At 62.3% G+C, this 21,758-nt stretch overlaps 1 protein-coding gene across 12 annotated transcripts in view; it reads left to right on the top strand.

Annotated features, from left to right (window-relative positions):
• Window positions 1–21,393, top strand: part of MYT1L (myelin transcription factor 1 like) — a 393,417-nt gene extending 372,024 nt beyond the window's left edge. For 10 of the 12 annotated variants that reach the window (XM_044262156.1, XM_044262153.1, XM_044262152.1 and 7 more), the window contains 5 exons: window positions 63–284; window positions 9,180–9,271; window positions 15,232–15,341; window positions 19,714–19,857; window positions 20,160–21,393. In XM_044262156.1, the coding sequence (XP_044118091.1) occupies window positions 63–284; window positions 9,180–9,271; window positions 15,232–15,341; window positions 19,714–19,857; window positions 20,160–20,300 (709 nt within the window). In that variant the 3' untranslated portion in view covers window positions 20,301–21,393. The remainder of the gene's footprint in view (window positions 1–62; window positions 285–9,179; window positions 9,272–15,231; window positions 15,342–19,713; window positions 19,858–20,159) is intronic. The other 2 variants (XM_044262164.1, XM_044262162.1) reach the window with 1 other exon arrangement.
• Window positions 21,394–21,758: the final 365 nt, after the last annotated feature.

Below are 21,758 nucleotides of genomic sequence, written 5' to 3'. Positions count from 1 at the left end.
GCTGGAGAAGCCACCAGTATAGACGGCGCCAAGACCACAGAGTGTGTCTCTTCTGCCCCCAGGTGTCCCGTTCCCGGGTGTGACGGCCAGGGCCACATAACCGGGAAGTACGCCTCCCATCGCAGCGCGTCGGGGTGCCCCTTGGCGGCCAAGAGACAGAAGGACGGGTACCTCAATGGCTCGCAGTTCTCCTGGAAGTCGGTCAAGACGGAGGGCATGTCATGCCCCACGCCGGGCTGTGACGGGTCGGGGCACGTCAGCGGTAGCTTCCTCACCCACCGGAGGTGAGTGTCCTCGTCCTGGTGCCGGCCTGGGGAAGCCCCGCCGGGTGGCTGTCCGCCCCTAATGCCAGCCCCCCAAGCCGAAAAGAAGGTGGGATGCTGCCCCCAACTCGTGGCCTGCCCTGGTGAGAAGGGGAAACCCCAGAGGTGTTTGGGAAGCGAATCCCATTCCTATCCGTGGGTCAGGACGGAGGCTTTGGGAAGCGTGGGATCGGGACCCACAGAGAGAAGCAGGCCGGGATTCTGCACACACACGAGTATGTGCAGGTCAACCCTTCGGGCTGAAGAAGGCAGAGGCCCCATGTGGGGAAGGGGGCTGGCATTCAGCACAGGGCCTCCCGCTGTACGCCTGGGCCAAGAATGTATCAGGAAATTTCCAGAAGAGTCAATCGTCCCATTAATTTTTACTTGCTTGCTCTTAGAAGGAATCCATAGAGTTCGATGGTCTTAGCAGAAGCCCCGTTGAATCAAAGGGCTCCCCATGGAAGGGTTAGGATGGGCGTGTAGACAAATCACATGGACCCGGTTGGGCGTGGTGGCCCACGGTCCAAGCCACAACCAGCACAGAGGAACACGTCAGTTCACACACCAGGAGTTGTGGGAAGTTCGGGAGTACGGCACCGAGCCTTGAAATCTTCCTCGAAATGAAGGTCAGTTTTTAATTGTTAAAGGACTCCCTGCTCAGGTAGAAAACTCAGACGGAATCAGTGAGCCGAAAAGGAAGCAAGAACGTTTTTCCCTGACCCAGTCTCTCAGGCTGCGGCCCTCGTGTTTCCCGCGAGCCACGGCGGTGCACAGAGGCCTGCGCAGGTGCACGCGCTCCGGGCACACTCAGCGCCCTTTCCGTGTCTGTGCTCCAGCAGACCCCACGGCTAGTGCTGGGATCGCCCAAGTCCTGGTGTGCAGACACTGACCGTACCCCCGGGGTTTGCCACAGGCCCCCAGGGCCAGGAAGGCTCCTTCTTTGGCCCAGGCCCCAGCCAGAGCCCAGAGGTTCCCGGAGGTGACCCACGCCTGCCCCACGGGAGCATCACCGGCTGCAGCGGATGAGCCCGGGGCTCTGGCTGTGGCCCCGGCGGTGGCCCCCCCCTCCTGGCCGCATGGGACGGAGTCAGGGCTGGAGCCGGGGGACGTCTCAGGGCGTTCAGAGGGCATCCGAGGCAGGGGCCCTGCCGTGGGCGGTCGAGCTCCACAGATGGGATGCTGGCACTTAACGGAATGGCTGCCTCAGTGTGCCTGTAGGGTTAGGGCTCTGAGCCCCAGGAGCTGGGGTGGAGCCCATGTTTGTAGCGTGTGGCTGTGGGAAAGGGGACGAGCGGCACAGAGAGCAGAGCTGACAGCATTTTGTTTCCGTTGTGGTAAAAACACACCTTCCCATCCTCCCTGTGTTGGGGCGCACAGCTCAGTGGCATTGAGGTCACTCACGTTATGCGGCCATCCCACCATTCAACTCCAGGACTTTGCCATCTTTCCAAACTGACACTCTGTCCCCGTAAAGCCTTGCTCCCCACTCCCTCCCCCAGCGCCTGGTGCCCACCGTCAGCTCTCTGCTCCCACACCTCGGGTCCCCTCCAGGACCTCCGACGAATGGGATCCTGCGGTTCGTCCTACTGCGTCTGCCTCATCTCCCTGGGCACAGTGTCCCCCACGGGCGGCAGGTGTCAGAACGTCCCTCCTCAGAAGGCTGAACCACACCCCTTGTTTTCACGTACGCTGTGGGCAAACCACGATTCGTGCGAACAGTCGTCCGGGCAAGAACCCGGCCAAGAGTGCAAAGATCCGTCCGTTGGAGGCTGTGGCCCCGCTGTGCAGAATGACAGGCTGCAGTCCTCCCAAACCCTAAGGCCTCGGTTAGGAGGGGCCCCCAGGAAGACCCCATTGGTGCACTGAGACGCGGGGCTCCTCCTACGACCCCCAGTGCTGTGAAAACAGCAGGTGTACAATCAGAAGGAAAGACTCCACTGACCCAGAAGTTTCCTGCTCTTCCTCCTTCCGCCAAAATGGGACAGCTCCTGAGGGGGCGGGGATCGTGGCCGCGGTGCCAGGACGTAAGCAGTAGAGGAAGGCGGAGCATGGGTCTGGGGCTGCCGGGCCCACCGAGCCACTGTCCCCAGTGTCCTCCCCAGGGAGGTCATGGCCGTGGGGCAGCCGGGCACGAGAACAGTAGGAACCACCGAGCTCTGTGCGCCCCCCATCCCCACAGGCTGTGAAACTGTTTGGTTTACTTTGTTCCTTCAAGGCTGGGGTCCACACACTCTACCCTGTAGGGGAGGTGGGGGGGCTCCAGTCTGTATTCTGAGCAGGGCCGTTATAAAGGACATAGAAATTCTTATTTTATCTTAAGGGTTGGCTGAGTCTTCCTAAAAAAGCAGCATTTAAAATGAAAAATAAGTCATTCAAAACCAAATACGTTCTCATGTAAATCAGATTTCTATTGGAATGTGTGTCTAATACTCCGGCAACAAGGAAAGTGGCGTTCCTTGTTTTCGGATTGTGTGGCACGTTGCTGTAACTCCCGCCCACCACGACCGAGGAATACTTCTTGAGTCTTCCGGAGGGACCAGTTCTCCCCACTGGAGCTGCCCCCCGCTTCCTTCGAAGGCCAGCCGTGAGCAGAACGAACACCGTCGTTTGAAGCAGCAGCCACGAGGCCCATCCCCTGGCCGCACGCGCCTCCCTGGGGCTTCAGGGGCTTCAGAAAACCCAGCTGGGGACCGCTCAGCTAGGAGTCCCAGTGACCCAAACTGGCCTGGGATAGGCCAGAGGGCGGGTGTCGGGAGAGCAAGCAGGGGTGCACGGACGGTAGAAGAGACACAGGTGGGGGCCGTTATCCCCCAAGGGGTCAGCGGGTGGTGGGGCACAGCCTCAGGGAGAGAGAAACACGGACAGCCAGGGGCAGAAGAGCTGAGAGGGCGGGCTGAGCTCGGGGGAGGTCGGAGCCGGGCCGGGGTCAGGGCAGGTGCCCCGCGCAGAAGCTGCTGCGGAAAGGGGGCGAGTGGGCAGCGGGCAGGCCCTCAGGACCCAGTGAGTGTCCACCAGCTACTCGGGCAGCACCCGGGGGCCGTGGGAAAGCTACGCAAGTGGCCGCCTGGCGCAGCCTGGGAAACACCTGGGCACTCGGAGCCGGGGCTCACGGAGAGCGGGTGCGGGTGGGCAGGGGCGGCAGAGACTGGGAGGGGCTGGCTGTCCCGGCAGTGGGCCGCACCGCCCGGCCTGAACCCGCCGGCCCCTGGACCTGGCTGTGTCTCCAGAACCGTCCCCCCTCCCAGCCCGCCACTGAACCCGCTTCTCGCCTAGAACTCTCTTCCGCAACCTCTCCCTCTGCCCGGAAGAGGCCTCCTCACCCCCAGCGTGTCAGGGGAGCTCTGTGTGCCCAGCGGCATTGTGAGCGCCTTCCCGGGCTAGCCCTCGGAATCACGGTGACAGCCCAGAGACACAGCTGCCCTCGTGTCCCCAGGCCAGGCGAGGGACGGGGCTGCGTGGGGCGTGCACGTGACCGGCAGACCTCACAGTCCAGCAGAAATCAGTCCCCAGGGCTAACCGGGGAAAAGTAACCGGCGGTTAGAATGGAGCCTTACCTTTCACTGGGCTTGACCAGAAAGAAATCTATTTTTCAAAAAGCTCACGTCCTAGACCCTCTTAAACTTTCCTCCCAGACCCAAAACCTGATGTATTTTATTTTCAGTTTCCTTACAGTTCATCACAAGTGGGGAGACGGCCTTTTTCCGAATGTCTGTTTTGCCTGATACTTGCCAAGGGAATTGCATTAACATGAGTGCTTCCCCGGGGCTCCTCGCCATCGACCACCTCAGTGCTCTGGGGAGCACCTGCATTTCCTTCCCATCCTCCCCAGGTAGACCCAGGGCACGGCAGCCCCTGTTGCAAGGGACGCTGGGAGATGTAGTCTTCCCAAGGGATGCTGGGAGATGTGGTCCACCTTTGGGATGTGGGGGAGATGGTCTTGGAGAGCCCAAGAAGAGGAAAGCTGGATGCTGTCCTGCCGCCGTCGGATGCTGAGGCGCCCTGGTTTCTTACAGACACAGACGTAATCACGGAGCCACAGCACCCTGAGATCTGTGTGGTCCGGACGTTAGATCAGACAACCGATGCCAGGAAGGCAAGATGCTCTTCCCTGGGCGCACGGCCCACAGAGAGGAAAGTTGTCCGGTGAGCGGCCTGCATGGACCCCTGTGTCCACTGGAGGACCCAGCCTGGGCCACGCGCTGTACAGTGGCTTGGGAAGGCATCAGGCCGAGCGCCGGGCTCCCTGTGGACCTCCAGGAGGTGTCACCGGCTCTTCCCCACTGGCGGCTCACAGCCTGCGGGCACCCTGCGGCCCCAGGATTGCGTGCGCGCTCTCCAGAGTCACCCACACTCCTTGCGCTCCTCCGACTGCCTCCTGCCACGGCCATCACGGACCCTCACGGACCCTCGGGGCAGACATGCCCGGACCTGTGTCCCCACGCCGTGCGAGGCTGGGAGCCGTGAGTACCGTCCCTGCAGCAGAGGTCCCTGCGTCCACGCACCTGTCTCAGCCTGATCACATCTGCAGAGTCCCCAAACGGGGTCCTCGTTGCAGGTACTGGGGGCCGGAACATCAACGCCTCTTCTCGGGGGGACAACTGACCCACGGCAATGACAGAGGCTGGATTTAGCTCACAAGCAGCAGAAGAGACAAAAGCAAAACTGATTCCTCTCTGTTAGGACGAGCTTCCTCAGCACAAAACCCAAATGGGCTCAACAAGGTTCCAGTTCCTTGTCAGGTAAACGGGATGGTGCCGGGCTGTGCAGCGCCTGTGACCCTGGATCCTAGCCCCGTCGTACTGCCTGCCGGCAGACACTTGACTCTGCCTCTCGGGGCTTCTGCCACTGATGAGGGGCTGGGCACCGCTGTCACTCAGCCGCCCACTTGGATGTTCCCTCTGACCCCTTTACCAAGAGTCCAGGCCCTTGGCCGCCCAGGTCGCTCCAGGCCGGGTCATCCCTGAGGAGGAAGAGCCGCCGGGCTCCCTGCAACCCTGACCCACAGAAGGGGAGAGAGGAGCCGTCGATGCAGACTCTGGGCATACGACCCTGTGCCCGATGGTGGCAGCCGTCCCTCTAAGACTCCTGGGCCACAGCCCAAAAACAATTCATCTCCACTGACCTCAAAATGCCACCAAAATGGCCTGCTCTCCTTTTATAAACCCATGAAATAAAAATAATAAAAATGTAGAAAGCAAAGGGAGTTCCGTCCCTTGCACGGAGTCCCGGGAGCCGAGGTGCTGGGGGATGAGGTCTAGGGTCCGGCTCTGAGGGGACAGACGAGGGCAAGTGCCCGGATGGACACCGGGGAGGGGGTGGGGGGTGGAACCCAGGCGTGAGCACGCGGTGCGGCGCACGGGCCCCAGGACCCTGCAGCGGGACTCCGCGCAGCCTTGGGAACAGCAGGAGGCGGAAACCTCTGTGAGAAGAGCTTCAGACGCCTTGTGCCCCCGCGCTGGGCGGGAGGGGCGCTCCGCACCGGGGACCCCGCTGTGTGGGAGGCAGGAATGCCCCCTGCAGGACGAGGCCCTCCGCCTCCGCCTCCCAAGCTGCTGTGGGCACAGCCTCAGCCCATGTGTGTCCCCTCTGACCTCCAGACAGGAGGGACCCCCCCCCGCAACCTGCAGCCCAGGACAGGCCTCAGTGGGTGATACTCGGAGATGGGAATGAGCAGCCAGGATGACCCCACATGAGGAAGCCCTAAGTTACACTGGCAGAAAGCAAAGCAGACTTTAACAAAGAAAAGGACGGAGAAAACACATTTCAGGAAAAAGAATTTTTTAATTTGTCGGCAGATAGAAAGGAGCAGAAGCAGAGTAATAGGACTGACGCCTCACAACCCAAGAGAAATCAAAGGAACACGTACTCTTTAAAACAAAGACAAATGAGATACAAAGTTCAGTTGGAAGGTTAGAGGATAAAGTTGAGGAAATCTCTCTTAAATCATAAAACGAGAAAAGAAGACAGTTTTTAAAACCTAGAGAAGGATCCCTGGGGCTTGCTGGCCTGACGGGCTAACAGGAGTCTCCAGCAGCTGCGCGAAGAGAGGAGGAATGGCGTCCGCTCGCACGGACAGAGCAGGAGAAGCAGCCCCAGGCGCAGGACACTGGCCCCAGGCCGCCCTGCAGGTTCACCTGCCCTCCGGGGAGTCCCTCCTGCCGTGTGTCCCTCCCGCTGGCTGTCCCTCCTGCCTGGTGTCCCTCCCGCTGGTTCTGGACTGGGGAATTGAAGCCCCCCAGTGCCGGGAAGCAGGGGCTTGGCGCCTGTGGCATTGGCCTCTGGCCACGCACGCCGCACCTGTCCCCTAAGCGGGCTTGCAGAAGCAGGTGGGACCGTAACTCAGGGCTAGCAGGTGTCTGCGCTACAGGCCCTGTGGCACCAACCAGATCTGTTCTCTTGCAAGTGAGACATGAGCCGCCAACACCACCGTACCCAGCCTGTCTGAGGCCTGCGCCTCGAGATGTCTCCCCCAGCCTCCCCAGGTGGCCAGTGGCTGTCAGCTTGCTCGCAAGCCCAGGGGCCCTCCCGTGGACAAACCCTGCCCCCACACCTTTATAACCACGCCTCCCGGAAACATTCCCTTATTTCGCTCTCTCCAGCTGGAAGATTCTCCTGAAGGAGGTCCTGTGGGCCCGGTCCTGACCGAAGGTCTCCCTCCCTCTGTCCTTCTGAAGCACTTGCCTGTAGCCCACCCTGGTCTGGGTGCCGGGGCTGGAGCTGGACGGCTCGGGGCCACCCGTTGGCTGCATCTTTCCAAATCCCCACTCAGAGCAATGCAGCTTTACTTAGAGGAGTTTCTGGAAGGGCTGCTGGGCCCTCGGGGTCCGCTCCTCAAAGGGGAGGGCGTGAGTCCTGCAGCCATCTGGGCCTCCAGGAGCCGGCACACCACGACACGAGGTCGGCACGAGCCCCAAGGGGAGCCCACGGACCTGCCCGGCACCCAGGTCAGTGCCGGGGGCCCTTCCACGTCGGACCCATGTGGACCGTGCTGTCCCTGAGCCCGGGCGGGCATGTTTGAACAAAGCGCGTTGCTCCGTGGGCCTGTCTCTGCCCGATTCAGTGTCCCAGCTCCAGCGAGTGTCTCTGGGAAGGAGGCCACCCTCCGCATCCCTGGTCTGCCCTTTTGTTATCTCAAAACTGAGAGAAACGAGGGAAGACCAAACTGGGTTCTGCAGGTCAGCGAGTTCCGGAAGCCCGTGTTTCTGTGGTGTTCAGAGGCTGCTGTCGTGCTCAGGTCTGGGGCTGGCGTTCTGGATGCCCATGGGAGCACCTGAATGTGTCCCCTCTGTTGGCTTCACTCTACTGATCTCTCCCCTTCACGGATCTGCGTCCATGCACCGCGGCAACACTGACGTCTGACCACCTTCTTCTCAGGGCAGAGAGTCAGGCGGGGAGAGGCCGAGCACAGGGAGCAGCCGGACAGGGCTGGAAGGACATGGCCCCTGGGGAGCAGCCCCGATGGTCACAGACAGAGAAGACCCCAGACTGCCAGCTGGCCGGGGCCACTGGTGCTGGCCCGAGAGTCGGGGGCTGGAGACAGGCCAGCAGGACTGGGGGGCAGACACGGACACCAACCGACGGCCCTGGCCAACCTGGGGCACGGAGTCCTGAGAAGACGGGGGAGGCGGGCCGAAGAGGGACCTGACAGTCCTGGGGGACTGGCACCCGTTAGTCCAGAACCAGCACCAGCAGACGCGGATCCCAGATGCAGATCCCAGCTGATGGGTCCCGGGAAGAGGGACCAGGGTGGAGATGACTCAGCCTCTCCGGGGCCCTCTGGAGCAGCTCCCAGACACAGGCCTCTCACCGACGGCTCATCAGAGACAACGCGGACGTTGCTGTGAACCGTGAGAGGAAAGCTGCCTGAACATACTTAGGAAGCGTCCGCGCATCCACGTCGGCAGTACTTGTGTTGCTGGCAACAGTGTAATCCCCACTGTGGTGGGCTTCGGGAGGACACAGGTGGAGAGCTCTGGCCAGGGGCCGCCTGGCACCTAGTGACGGATGAAACGTCTAGGATGGAAACACACGTGTAATACTGGACACACAGCCACGTGCATGTGTGTCATTTCCATGTCACGAGGGCCAGGGGTCCCCTCAGGTGGTGGCCGGTGAGGGGGAGCCCCCAGGGGCAGGTGGGATGCAGCCCAGACTCAGGGCCATGGGGGGTGCCCAGGGTGCAGAATCGTCCTCCACGCATGCACAGCCCGAAAGGGAAGGACGGGGGAGCCGTCCTGGGAACACAGTCGTCGGAGGCTCGGACCCGTACCCAGGGCAGAGAGCACCCCCAGAGGGGCCCGTGTTAGCAACGTGCGGGCAGCGGGGCCGTCTGCAAAGAGGCTGCAACCTTGATGTTGGTGGCAAATGTGAGATCACGGTACTGGGGTCCTGTCTTTGCGCCTGTGCCCACCCCCCAGTGATGTACCGGGCAGGAGGGGAGGAGAAGCTGGGCTGAGTCTGGGCTGAGCTCATCACCCGCGCCTCCTCCATCTGTGTGCTTAAAATCCGATCCTCCTCCAGGCCGTGTGCCAGGCCGGCACTTGGCATAGTTGGGAGGACTTCTAAGGCCAGAGAGTCGCTCCCTCCAAACTCCAGGCAGCCCCGGGAGCGCACGGTGAAGGGGTGTCCTCTCGGCCGGCCCCAGAGCCTGGCTGCCGCAGTTTCCTCGGAGGCCCCAATCGGCCTGTGTCCCCCCAGAACTGCCCTGAGCCCACAAGCAGAGACAGCCACCCTCGTGTGTGGGGAGTGGGCCAGGCCGCGCCCACCACGCGGGCCCTTTGCCAGCAGCCAGCCTGACCTAAACGCCTGCGCGGTCCTCCCCGCCCGACTCTCCTCCCGAGACCCCCAACTCATGCCGCCTTGTCTTGTCCCCAGCTTGTCGGGATGCCCACGAGCCACATCGGCCATGAAGAAGGCGAAGCTGTCGGGAGAGCAGATGCTGACCATCCGACAGCGGGCCAGCAATGGTGAGCGCCCCTCCCCCGCCGGGCGCCGCAGCCTTGGCCCCAACTCCTCGGGCGCGGCCAGAGCCCCGGACCCACGGTTGCAATGTCTCTACTTCGAAAGCTGGGGCACGGCCATTCCGGCCACAACGAAGAAGCCAGTCCCCTCGGCTTGGGGGGGCCCAAACTCATCACTCGTCGGGACCCCTAACAGTCCAGGGATTTGCTCCCCAGAACTCTGGCAGCTCCCTCTCGTGTCTCGGCCCCCAGGTCCTCCTGTAGGGCCTGAGTCTGGGACGCACTCCTGTCCCTCTGTGCTCAGCTTCCCAGTCCTGACCACTTGCAAGCACCCCTCCCACCACATGCCTGTGGGCGGCCTGGGGTGCGGAGTGTGGGGTCCCCCAGGGTGCGGAGTGGGGAGGGCAGGGGAGCCGCTGACTGGGTGCTGGGGGACCCCGTGGGACGTCCCTCTGGGGCCTGCGGAAAGAGCATCACCGGCAACCACTCAGCAAACTGGGCCTTGAAGGGGAGGAGCGGGGACCCCTTCTCAGCATTTGGAGGCCGCTGGGAGCCGGGAGCCAGCACGGAGCCGGGCTGACCGTTGCGGGGCTGGCCAACGGCGAGCTGGGGTGGCAAAGGCCCGGGACAGGCACCACCCTCCCTGCGGGCTCATCAGAGCAGCAAGCACCGTGGGGCCGGGTCACGCCTGGGCAAAGTCCCTGGACCCATCCCTGGAGCCCCGTGCCCGGCTCCTCCCCCGTGGACCTGGGCCTCGCGCTCAGGCTCTACCTGAGGCCGCCGCCTTCACAGGAAGGCCAGGGGGTCTGGGGCCCCCGATGTTCATGACAGGTCCTGACCACAGCTCGGGGCCTCTGGGCGTGCCCTGCACTGAACAGCCTTTCCTGTGTGGCTGGCCACGGACGGAAGATGGCCTGGGCCACAGTGTTTGCATCTTGCCGGCGTGGACACCAGCATCCCGGCTTCTGCTTGACGGGCACGGGTGCCGGAGGCCAGAGCCCGATTAGAGGGAGCGCTGCCCCCAGGCATTCTGGGACCCCTGGGGCACCCACAGGCCTGAGGCCCCACATGGGACCCCCGCCGTGAGATGTCAGGCCCATCCTCACCGCTCTGGGCCATCACAGGGCAGCGCTCATGGCCAGGAAGATACCGCCACGAAGACTCTTTCCAGCCCAGCCTGTGTGGCCCATCGCCCCAGACAGCCCTGCGTCCACACGGACTCCGTGGGCCAGTGGGTCCGCTTGGTCAGCTTCGGATTCGTCCGGGAGGGAGGCGGCCGGGAGCGGGAGCGGGCAGGAAGCACGGGCAGATCACACACAGTGAGGAGGGGCTGTCCCCTGGGCGGGCAGTCGTGGCACACGCGTCTCAGGGCGTCAGAGGCCAGGGCTTTCCCGAGGGGCAGGGGAGTCCAGAGTCCTCTCTCCGGCAGTGCCAGGCACGGCAGCTTTAGATCCAGGGAGCTCCGCTGGATGAGAACGGTGGTGTGTACCGCCTCCCGGGAAGCGCCAGGACGCCCCGTCCCATGGGGAACCACACGCCCACTGGTCTGCACCCCGACACAGGAGGCCTGATTCAGGGCTCAGGGCCAGAGCCTGGCTCTCTGTGGCAGGCTGCGGGGTGCATGTGTGTGCAGCGAGGACACTCGTGTCCCAGAGCCTGGGTCAGGCTGCAGCCTGTTGCTTCCCGTCTGCGCAGACCTTCTTCACACAGGGACCAGAGTCCTTCCGGAGCCCACTGGGTTCGGTGCCAGGGCTGTGGCGTGGAACATGGACAGTCCGGACCTGCTCACGCCGGGTGTGGCCAACTCACGGGCAGCGCGCTGCTGCTGGGAACGAGGCCTGAGCCCCCCACTTTCCTCAGCAGCTCTGCTCCTCCTCCAGAACCTGGTGTGGTGCTGCCCTAGCTCCGTCTCCCTCTCGCTGGCTCTCGTTGGTATCTTGAGTGTAGGACCTTCCTGTTGCTTTTACACATCCATAACGAAGGTGCCGGAGGCGTCCCTCGCTCCACATCCTGGCCTGCACTCTGCGACAGGACCTCAAGGAAGCCGCCACTCGGTCGGCAGAGCCGTTGCAGCCAAGCTGCCCCTGCGCTGGGCTTCTGGCTCCTTCTGTCGAGTGTGCGCCTGCTTGGAAAGGAGCAGTTCTAAGTGTCCTTGAGGCTCTGAAACCCCTTGTCCGTGCTTCCTGCCCTCCTCCCCCTCCTCATTCTGACTCTTCAAGCTTCAAGAAGAGTCTGATCTCCTCTGCTCCCACACGAGGTCGCTGTGATCTCTGTCTCCCACTGAGCAGCCACCACTCCGAAGCCCCTGCTGTCCCTGCCCCCCGGCTCTGTGTTGGTTCTTCATTGGTTTTTACCGAGGAGGAAATGAGATAATCCCTCCTTTTGCCTTCCTCTGTTATCGTAGAGGACAGGACCCTGGGGGAAGGGACTGTGGCTTCTGTCACCTGCGCAGGCAGTTACAAACGTCTAGCTCTCCCTGAGCCCCCCGAGAGGAGGGTGTTGCTGGACACAGGCATCAATGAGCCGGGCAAGGCGCTGGCTCCCGGGGCGCAGCCACTTTCTCCCTCGCACTCCCAGGTCTGGTGTGCTCCCCTCTCCAAGAGCGGGCCTTGTGCGGAGCCCTGGGACCCTCAGGGGGTCCGAGGGGCAGGTGCACATTCATGGCTTTAAGGAGATTCATTTCCAGACACTCAGATTCCTCTTGATTCCTGAACCTAGGGGATGGAGGGTCCGTCCACCTCCTGCCAGTTCTCTCCCTGCCCCTCGTGGTGTGCTGCCCGCCCCACCGTCTCGGGGGGGAGGCTGCAGAGTTGGGCGCACGTGCCTCCTGGCACCCGACAGGAGCGGCCTGCACGGCCGGGCTCTGTGGGCACAGCGCAGGAGGGCAGAGTGAGAGCGGGTCTGGGGGAGCCGTGTCTGCTCCCGTTTCCCAGAGACGAAACCTCTGACGCAAGCCCGTCGGTCCGTCCAGCGCTACCAGAAGGGAAATCAGAGATGGGAGGAGGGCGTCATGGGGTCCCTGCTGTCATTTTATTGGGCTTACAACGACCTCTCCCAGGCAGCCGACCTGACCTGCAGACCGGCTCGGTGATAGCACTCGGCTCACGCAGCGGACGCCTCTCAGGAATCCTACGGACTGAATGTCTGGGCCCAGGTTCGGATGGACACATATTTAAGGCTGTGCAGCGCACGATTTTGGAGATATATAAAACTACTTAAATTTAGAATAAGAAGTTTAAAGGATAAGACATAAAAAGGAACTCTGTTTTTAATTCTTTAATTCAGCAAAAAATGAGACCCACGGCGCTAGACCGCATGCTGTGTCTTTCTCTTTCTTCTTTTTAACGACTGGTCAGCTCCCAGCACGGAGTCAGCAGGACGGAAGCCGCCTGTGCCGCTTCTCAGGCCGCCGAGCGCAGCCACGGAGCTCGGAGCTCTCTGGCTTCTCCGACGCCCCGGCTGTGCGGCGGGCGTCTCCAGCCGCCACCTGGCAAGTCCGGCGGAGTCAGGGGTCTGCTCACCGAGAGCAAGTGACCTCTTACTCCCGCTGTGTCCGAGGCGCACTTTGCAATGGAGGGTTGGAAGGACGAAGAAAACTCTCACCACGGAACTGCCACGTGGGAAGGTCCGATTTCTGTTAAAGAGCAAGTAGTCACCGTGGTAGAATGGGCCTCTGAGACGCCAGCCGCCCTCCGGGAGACGGCGTGCTCCCCCGCGCTCCGGCGGACCCGCTCGAAGCCTGCGTCTGCCACAGTCCTGGCCCAGCACAAAGGTGTCGACGTTCCGGCTGTTCTGGTCCCTTCGCGGCCCCCCAGCGCCGTGGATGGAGCACATCCAGCAGCCCGGCGGAGATGACCCACGACGTCCCCCACCGGTCTCTGGCTTTGGGATGACCTGGCGATCTCCAAACCGCCCGTCCCGAAACGAGGTGTTTGGTCTGGGATTCCACGCGTCCACGGCGGGCGCCCGCATGCTCTCCTGGTGCCGGGGCCCGGCAGGCGTGCGGCGCCGTCATCACCGTTTGCGTCGGGGAGCGACCGGAATCCAACGTCCCGCCTGGACGACAAGGAGGGTCCACAGCAGGTGGTCCCTGGAGGAGCCTCCCCAGCCTCCCGCGCATCCCCCGCCGCCGCCTTCGCGAGCCGCAGCGCGCCTGCTCCTGACACGCGTGGCCACCGCCCGTGAAGACGAGTCCACGCTCTTCTCTGACGTCTGTAGGAAACGGGTCCGTCTGCCGCTCGCTTTCCCGTGGGCAGCGCGTTCGTGTGCGCCGCGGTTAGCAACTCCCCGGGGGCCTCTGAGCGAATGAGGAACGGCGTCTGTCAGAGGAGCGTGGCCCTGGACGGGCCGCCAGACCTCGGGGCGGGGGCAGACAGGACAGGCGCCGGGGCTTCCAGAGGCCGAGACTGCGCAGCACGTCGATGCGGGTCTGGTGTCGACGGAGACTCACACACGCGGCGGAGGCAGACGGTCTAGGGTCGTTCGGCCTGAAAACCCGAAGAGGGATGACATGAAGACCCCGCTGGGAAATGGGGTCCAGCACGGCCGGGCTCGGGGCCACACTGGAAACGGCGGCTGCGCCTGGACCGTTTGCATCTTCGAGGACCGCATGGCAAGCCCCACTGGGGGCAAAGGTTTAGGAATCCGCACCCTCAGGCCTCAGCTGTGGCAGTGATGTCATCGCCGCCCCCCCCGCCCCCGGCACAGGTGTCCCGCCTTCCCCGTGTCACGGCTGGAACTCGCTCAGCCCGATTCCCAAAGGCAGGAAACTGCTGCCGCCTCGTGGTCACAGGCCGGAAGGGGACAGTGAAACAGTGCGTCCCCGAGGAAGGTCTCGCCCCATCGCTGGAGGACTTCCTGGGAGCTGAGAACCGCTTCCAAGGAGGCAGCTGATGGCCACTCGCGTGCCGGGGACATGTACCCAGGGCCTCTGTGATGGGCCACGAGACCCAGGCTTGGAGTTGGCGGGGGGGGGGGCATAGCCATTTCCTCTGGGCGGGAGGATGAGGGGGTCTTGGCAGGCTCAGGGCCTGTGTGTCCCCAGGAGTGTCTCTGGGGGACTTTTAGCAGGAAGGACCCGCTCACCTGGCCCCTGCAGGGTCTGGGTCTTGGGCCTTCCCTCCCAGTGGCCGCGCCCCTTCTGTCTGCAGAGCCAAAGAAGGGCGTCTGCCAGGGACCCCAAAGCCTAGGCTCTGTGCCTGTCCCACGGTTTCACAGGAGCGTCCCCGCTGTGCCCTGTGACCTGCATCCCGGCTTGTCAAGGGTGGTGGCCTCCGCGGACGTCCTGCTCGTCCCTGAGTACCTTCTGCCGCGTGAGACCCGATGGCCAAAATGACCCTGGGTCCGAATCTTTCCCACCCGGAGTGTCCCACTGCCAGCAAGCAGTCTGGCCGCCTGGCGAGGCCCCCGGGGCACACAGAGGCTGCCACCACCCTACCGGTGTCAGTAGAAGCACGTTTCCACGTCCAAACGGAGGAGGAGTTTGCATCAGTGAGAAGTCCTCTGTGGGGAGACCCCTTCGGAAGACGCCTAAAACCCGCCGCTGCCACAGTCTTCCCTGCAGTGCGGGCCGAGGCGGCCCTGAGCAGGCGCGGTGTCCGGGGCCTGACATCCCCCAGTGGCAGCAGAGAGACAGACAGACAGGGAACAGAACCAGGTCCCCACCTGCAGCACGGAGCCGCTCGGGGCCGGGACACTGGTGGGCCGGCCCGGGGGACCTCACCCTGGCCTGCAGGCGCTCGGCCGTCTCCTCCACGGTTCGGGGCCATGATCACGAGGCGGGCGGTGGGAGGGATGGACAGACACACAAATTGTCACTGTTATTTTTTTTGACATCCAAGAATATATTTTTTCCAGCACATTCACTCCCAAATACAGAAGAGCAAGGAGAAGTAACTCCGTGCTCACATTCGGTAGCCGTAACGCAGCCCCGTCCCCCGTGTAACACAGCCCCGTCCCCCGTGCAGGCATAGAGAATGACGAAGAGATCAAGCAGCTGGACGAAGAAATCAAGGAACTGAACGAGTCCAACTCCCAGATGGAGGCCGACATGATTAAGCTGAGAACTCAGGTAACAGTGTTTGAAGCCCCCGACTGCAGCCGCATGTGCTGGCCCAGGCCCTGCCGGCCGTCGGCCTCAGGCCTCTCTTGGCTCCCTGTCCCCCTGCCCCCTGCACCTCATAGCCCACATCCTGCTCGCTGGCTGAGGCCAGGGGCTGGGCGGCAGAATGCCGGGTGCTCTGTGGCCACTGCCGCGGGTTCGCACTGTGCACACGTTCGCGAAATGCCGTCGGTGAGCAAGTGCTGCGAACACAAGTCGCCCGTCCCTGCACGTGAGCCGCCTTCCTCCCGGGACACAGCAGGCGCTAATGCCCTGTGGTCACTGCCTTAGAAAGAGCTGACATGCCCCAGACAAGGGCAGGCCGGCGCCAGGGCAGGGTGGAAGATTGCGAGCTCCTGCAGGGGCCTGGCCCATGTGTCCAGGGACGGCGGCGGGGGTGGGGGGGCAGCCTTTACGGAGCACCTACTGGGTGCCTGAGTGTGGGGCTGCGGTGCATAGTCCTGCTGTGTGCTCACCATGCCAGCCAGATAAGCACCCTCTCCCTCGTATTATGCACGTGGTAACTCCTTCAGCTAAGCCAAGGTGGAGGGCCAAGCTGCTGCCTCTCAGTCTCCCATCCCTGAGTCCCATGCAGTGCCCCAGGCTCCCTGGCACCTTTCCCGGAGCAGCCCAGGATCCCGGTGCCGCAGGGGCTCTGAGATTGGGCCCTCACAGGCCACAGGTAAGGCGAGGCACTTCTATCCTGGGAGAAAGGGGGGTCCGTGCGCCCCTCCCTGCAGACCCCTCCTGGCCGCCAGCAGTGTGGCCGCCGACAGTCCGGGTCTGGCCCAGCCTCAGACGCCAGGTTGTGGTCACAGCTCTGCCACGGGCTGGTTCCGTCTGCCGGGCGCCCCAGCTCAGGGAGGCGCATCTCGGGCTGTGTCCCCAGCAGAACGCCTGAAAGGGAGCCCGTGGTGCCCGTGCGTGGGAAGGAAGCCCAGACGGCGGGCGCTGTCTCCTGGGCACGACTCTCCTGGGGGTCGTTCTCGCACCAGCTCCGGCCGCGGGCTCGGCTCGCTCACCTGCCCAAAGGCTCACCTGGCACAGGTGGGAAGCTTCCGTAGCATCTATCCACGGGCGCGGCTGCGATCAGCCCGTGGCCGGGGGCTCTCAGGAGGTGCAGGCCCCGAGCGGACTCCAGGGCCAGCCACACAAACCCCCGGGAGCCCCCGTCAGCAGCGACTCAGTTCACCAGATTCTGGGAAACGCCGTCCCTGACGTTGATCCTGCTCACGGCGGCGGCAGCCCTCAGACCTCAGCACCTCAGTCCTCGGCACCCTGAGGCGCAGAGCCCCGCGTCGGGGCAGGTGCCGGGCCGCAGCCTGCCGGGCGCCCACCTCTGACAAGGCGCACTCATGCCCCCGGGAGAGGAGTCTGCTCCGCGGGGCTCTCCCAGCCTGGGACCGGGGCTGCCCCCGGGGCTGCCCCCAGGGACAGGGGCCCGACCCGAGCTCCCCAGGCCCCCCCAGACGCGCTTGCTCCTGTTCCACCGCCACCCCCAGGCGCTTCGTCCCCGGGTAGGTCGCCACGGGCCTTTCATGGCTTTTTGACATCGACATGAAGACGTGCTTCTCCAGACGTCGGCTCACCTCAATGTCAAAAGTGAATTTTAAGCGTTGCTGTGTGTTCTCGCTGTCCTGGCTGAGGTCCCTCTGGGGCCTGCCCTTCTCTGACAGGCCAGTGTCTTCAAGGGACGGGAGGGTGCTGGGCTGTATGGTTCCCAGGGCCAGAAGGGCGCGGCAGGTCAGGACGGAGAGGCAGGGGTGAGCCCCTGGGACGCAGCGTCAGCTCCGCGGGCAGAGTGCTGCCGCCCGTTCCCGCAGTCCCCGGCAGGCACAAGGCGCCCAAGGACAACGAGGCTGTGGCCTCCATAGCCCACTTACCGGTCAGCCCCGGAGCACCTCTGCCTTCTAACCCCTGGCGTCCCACTTATCTCAGAAAGTGCTGGAAGGTTGAGGTCTTGAAGCAGGGCTTTCTGTGGCCTCTGCGGCCCTCACGCCAGTCCGGGGCGTGCAGGACCTTCCTTCACAGACACCTTCTACCAGAGCCAGCTCGGGCCTTTCTAACTGGGCATTGCCGCAACAGCCAAACCCATGATGGCTCTAGAGAGATTAGAGAGGACAGTATCTCCACAGCCCCTCCCCGAGCAGGAGCAGGGTAGCCCCATGCTCTCGCCGCTGGGGACAGGGAGACAGGGGCTAGGGGCAGGGAGACAGAGTCTGGGTCAGGGATACAGGTCCTGGGGCAGGGAGACAGGGCCTGGGGTCAGGGAGATAGGGCCTGGGAACAGGGACACAGGGTCTGGAGGCATGGAGGCAAGGGCTAGTGGCGGGGAAACGGGGCCTGGGGTCAGGGAGACAGGAGTTGGGAGCAGGGAGACAGGGGCTGGGGTCAGGGAGACAGGAGTTGGGGGCAGGGAGACAGGGGCTGGGGTCAGGGAGATAAGGGCCAGGGGCAGGGAGACAGGGCCTGGGGGCAGGGAGACTGAGTCTGGGGGCAGGGAGACAGGGGCTAAGGCTGGGAGACAGGGGTTGGGGGCAGGGAGACAGGGCCTGGGGTCAGGGAGACAGGAGTTGGGGGCAGGGAGACAGGAGTTGGGGGCAGGGAGACAGGGGCTGGGGTCAGGGAGACAGGAGTTGGGGGCAGGGAGACAGGAGTTGGGGGTAGGGAGACAGGGGCTGGGGTCAGGGAGACAGGGGCTGGGGTCAGGGAGACAGGAGTTGGGGGCAGGGAGACAGGAGTTAGGAGCAGGGAGACAGGAGTTGGGGGCAGGGAGACAGGGGCTGGGGGCAGGGAGACAGGGGTTGGGGGCAGGAAGACAGGGGCTGGGGTCAGGGAGATAAGGGCCAGGGGCAGGGAGACAGGGCCTGGGGGCGGGGAGACTGAGTCTGGGGGCAGGGAGACAGGGGCTAAGGCTGGGAGACAGGGGCTGGGGGCAGGGAGACAGGGCCTGGGGGCAGGGAGATAAGGGCCAGGGGCAGGGAGACAGGGGTTGGGAGCAGGGAGACAGGACCTAGGAACAGGGAGACAGGGGCCAGGGGCAGGGAGACCAAGGCTGGAGGCAGGGAGACAGGGGTTGGGGCAGGGAGACAGGGCCTGGGGGCGGGGAGACAGGGGCTGGGGGGCCAATCCAGGAGGTTTCGGGGTATGTCACTATAGTTGGGACCCTGACTGGAACAGAAATGTGGAATGACCTGTGTCTTCTTGAGGCAAACACTGTGCACGTCTCTCCAGGAGATGCTCTTGGGACAAGTATTGTCATTTCTGTTTTTGAGAACAACCCAGAACAACCCACTGCCTCACCTAGCCCAAGTGAAGCCAGCAGCACCCCACTGAGCCCCACATCTTGGCCCTTGAGAAAGCACCAGGCAGGGGATCCCATCCATGAGAATTGGGGTTGGGGGCTGACGAGGTTCAGGTAACTCGGGAGAAAGGCAACTTCCGGGGAGGGACGGGGTTACGTCTCCATTTCCCGGGCCCTAATGGTGTCCTCGGTCCCCACACCCAGTCGGCTGTGTCCTGGCTGTGTGTTTGCTCCCTGAGGCCCAGGCAGGTCGGGGCAGCTCCCCTCCAGCCGCCCTGCGCACCGGGCTGCAGGGGGCGGGACAGCTAGATTCCCTCTGGTCAATACCAGGAAGCCAAGGAGGCCCGCCTGGAGGCAGGTGTGAGGCCCGGTCCTCACCTGCAGATAAGGAGGGCGTCATCCGAGGACCGGCAGGGACCGGCCGGCCACAGACATGAACACGGGGCTCCGGGCACCTGTGACCTAGACGGTGACCCGCCTCCCAAATGAACTACAGTTCGGGACGTAGTGGCGGCAGATTTCGATCTGGGCTGGAGGGAGTTGGCCTCGACCAGGGGTCAGAGTGGTGGACAGGACGTCAGCCTCTGACAGGCCAGAGAGCAGAACTGGCGGACGTTGTGTAATAGTGGACGCGGCCGGGAGCCGCTCCCCAGAAAGACGAGCCGCACCGTCCAGTTACCGACCTTTCCGTGGAATGAATCAAAGTGTAAACACCAAACCCTTCGAATGATCAGCTCTGGCTGAGGAAGTCTTTTTTTTTTTAAGATTTTATTTACTTATATGACGGACAGAGATCACAAGTAGGCGGAGAGGCAGGCAGAGAGAGAGAGGAGGAAGGAGGCTCCCCGCTGAGCCTAGAGCCCGATGCGGGGCTCGATCCCAGGACCCTGAGACCATGACCTGAGCCGAAGGAGCGGCTTCACCCACTGAGCCACCCAGGCGCCCCGCACGGAAGTCTTTTGTTCGAGCAGAAAGGTTTTTTCTTGGCACGGGGACACCGTGACCCGCCTCCTGTTACATGTCCCCCAAATCTGTGCGTTGCAGATCACCACGATGGAGAGCAGCCTGAAGACCATCGAGGAGGAGAACAAGGTCATCGAGCAGCAGAACGAGTCTCTCCTCCACGAGCTGGCCAACCTGAGCCAGTCCCTGATCCATAGTCTGGCTAATATCCAGCTGCCGCACATGGTAAGTGACTCGGGACGCGACGCCGGGCGCCTGGGGGCCCCGCACTGCACGGCGTGAGGTAGACGTCCGTCTCTGTGTCCGTGGCTCTCCACACTGGGGGTGGCTGCGGTCGCTGCCCCAGACGGCGCCGCTGAGCGCTGGAGGTGTCGGTGGGGCAGGGCCCCTGCACTCCGTGGGGTGAATTCCGCTCTCGGCCCTGGTAGGGCCGTGTCCGTAGCGTAGACAGCGGCGTCCTGCTGTGATGCCCTTTTCCTATTAAGAAAATGAAAGTTGTGTATGAACCTCTATTTAATATCTCGTAGGATCCAATCAATGAACAAAATTTTGATGCGTACGTGACTACTTTGACGGACATGTATACAAATCAAGACCGTTATCAGAGCCCAGAAAATAAAGCCCTTCTGGAAAACATAAAGCACGCTGTCCGAGGAATCCAGGTGTGAACGTCCGCGAGAGGCAGGGTCTCGCTTGCACGGGCCCCGGGCTCCGCGCTGCCAGACGCACCCCGAGTGTCAGATTCTCATTTCTGTTCGAAACAGTGTCATGCTTACGAGACTTCATGATGATTTTCTGTCTTGCTTTAAAGATAGTTCCCCGCAGAACAGTTTTTGGATACATTCCCATTTTGTACGTTTTCATATGCGCTGACGTAGTGTGACGTTTCTAGCTGCTAATGTCTGCACACCTGGGGGCTGTGTGTTTCTGAAGAGGTGAGCCCGTCACAATAAATAGAGTGTAAATTCTTTTTAATGCTTTAGTGATTCAATGTTTTAGTATTTTGAACTGAAATGGACAAAAACAAACAAAAAAACCCACAGCTTTGAATGATCATGTGGTGGCCTTGCAGCCACTGTGGAAACATCCTCATTTTGCCTCATGTTGGAGGATTTTATGGAATTAAGAAATACATTTTGTGTGCATATTGTTTCATAGCAAGAATCGGTTGCAAAAAAAATGCTTTATTTTTGAACAATGCTTGGAAATATTATGTGATTTTTTTTGTTGTTGTTCGTTTGTTTTAGGAGGATGGTGTATGGTGGGGGCACTAAGTGAGGTTTTTTGCATTCCAAGGAAGTGGTATATGGATTAACTGTAAGAGATGAGATAAGTAATTTATTGTAAGACAACATCAAGCCATGGAAATCTGGCAGAAGATTCCAAGCAGCTTAAACAGCACTTTTAAGTTCACTGCTGAGCATTACGTGGTGGGACTCTGGGCACGTCCGCGCAGACGGGCTGGTGAGAGGCGGGCCGCGCGGAGATGCCCTGTTGCGGGGTCCGTAGACGTTGGAGCAGCCGTCCCCCTCTCCCCGAGCGCATGGTGCCCCTCAAACTGTCCGTCACGGCCACGGCGTGTGTCCCACAGAACCTGCGTGCTCTCATTTATGTTCGAAGCTCATTTAAGAGTATTTATGCTCCCCCCGCCCCGCTTTTAAAAATGATCACTGTCGTCGTGGCTGTAAATCTCTCTCCCCATCTGGGTGAGGCCCACGGTGCGCCACTCCGTGACCCCGGTACACGCCACTCCGCGAGCTACTGCACGCGCTTTCCGTGGGGTTGGGGGGCTGAAGGCCGCGCAAGGGGACCCCCGGGCCGAGGCTGGCCCGGCCCGTCCCCGGCAGTCCCCAGAGCCCGGCAGTCCCGTCCCCAGCAGAGCGCGTCGCAGACGACCCTCCTGTTCCGCCTCCCCCGGAAACTGGGTGACCGTGTGGCGTCCGCATAGCCTTGCTGTTTGATCTGTCACGACCTACTCTAAGAATGAATGCAATCAGATTTTCAGAGTAATTCTCTACACTTGAGCACTTTTTTGCTTTACACTAGGTCATCTTAGACTCGCCTACACTTGGAGGTTCCACTGTTTTCTTCCAGTGACTGCACTATGTGTACGCGTCAGACCACTT

This window comes from Neovison vison, chromosome 8 (genome assembly GCF_020171115.1).
Source record: "Neovison vison isolate M4711 chromosome 8, ASM_NN_V1, whole genome shotgun sequence".
NCBI lineage: Eukaryota > Metazoa > Chordata > Mammalia > Carnivora > Mustelidae > Neogale > Neogale vison.
The sequence above is the reverse complement of the archived record's forward strand: the minus strand, read 5'-3'. Positions and strand labels throughout refer to the sequence as shown.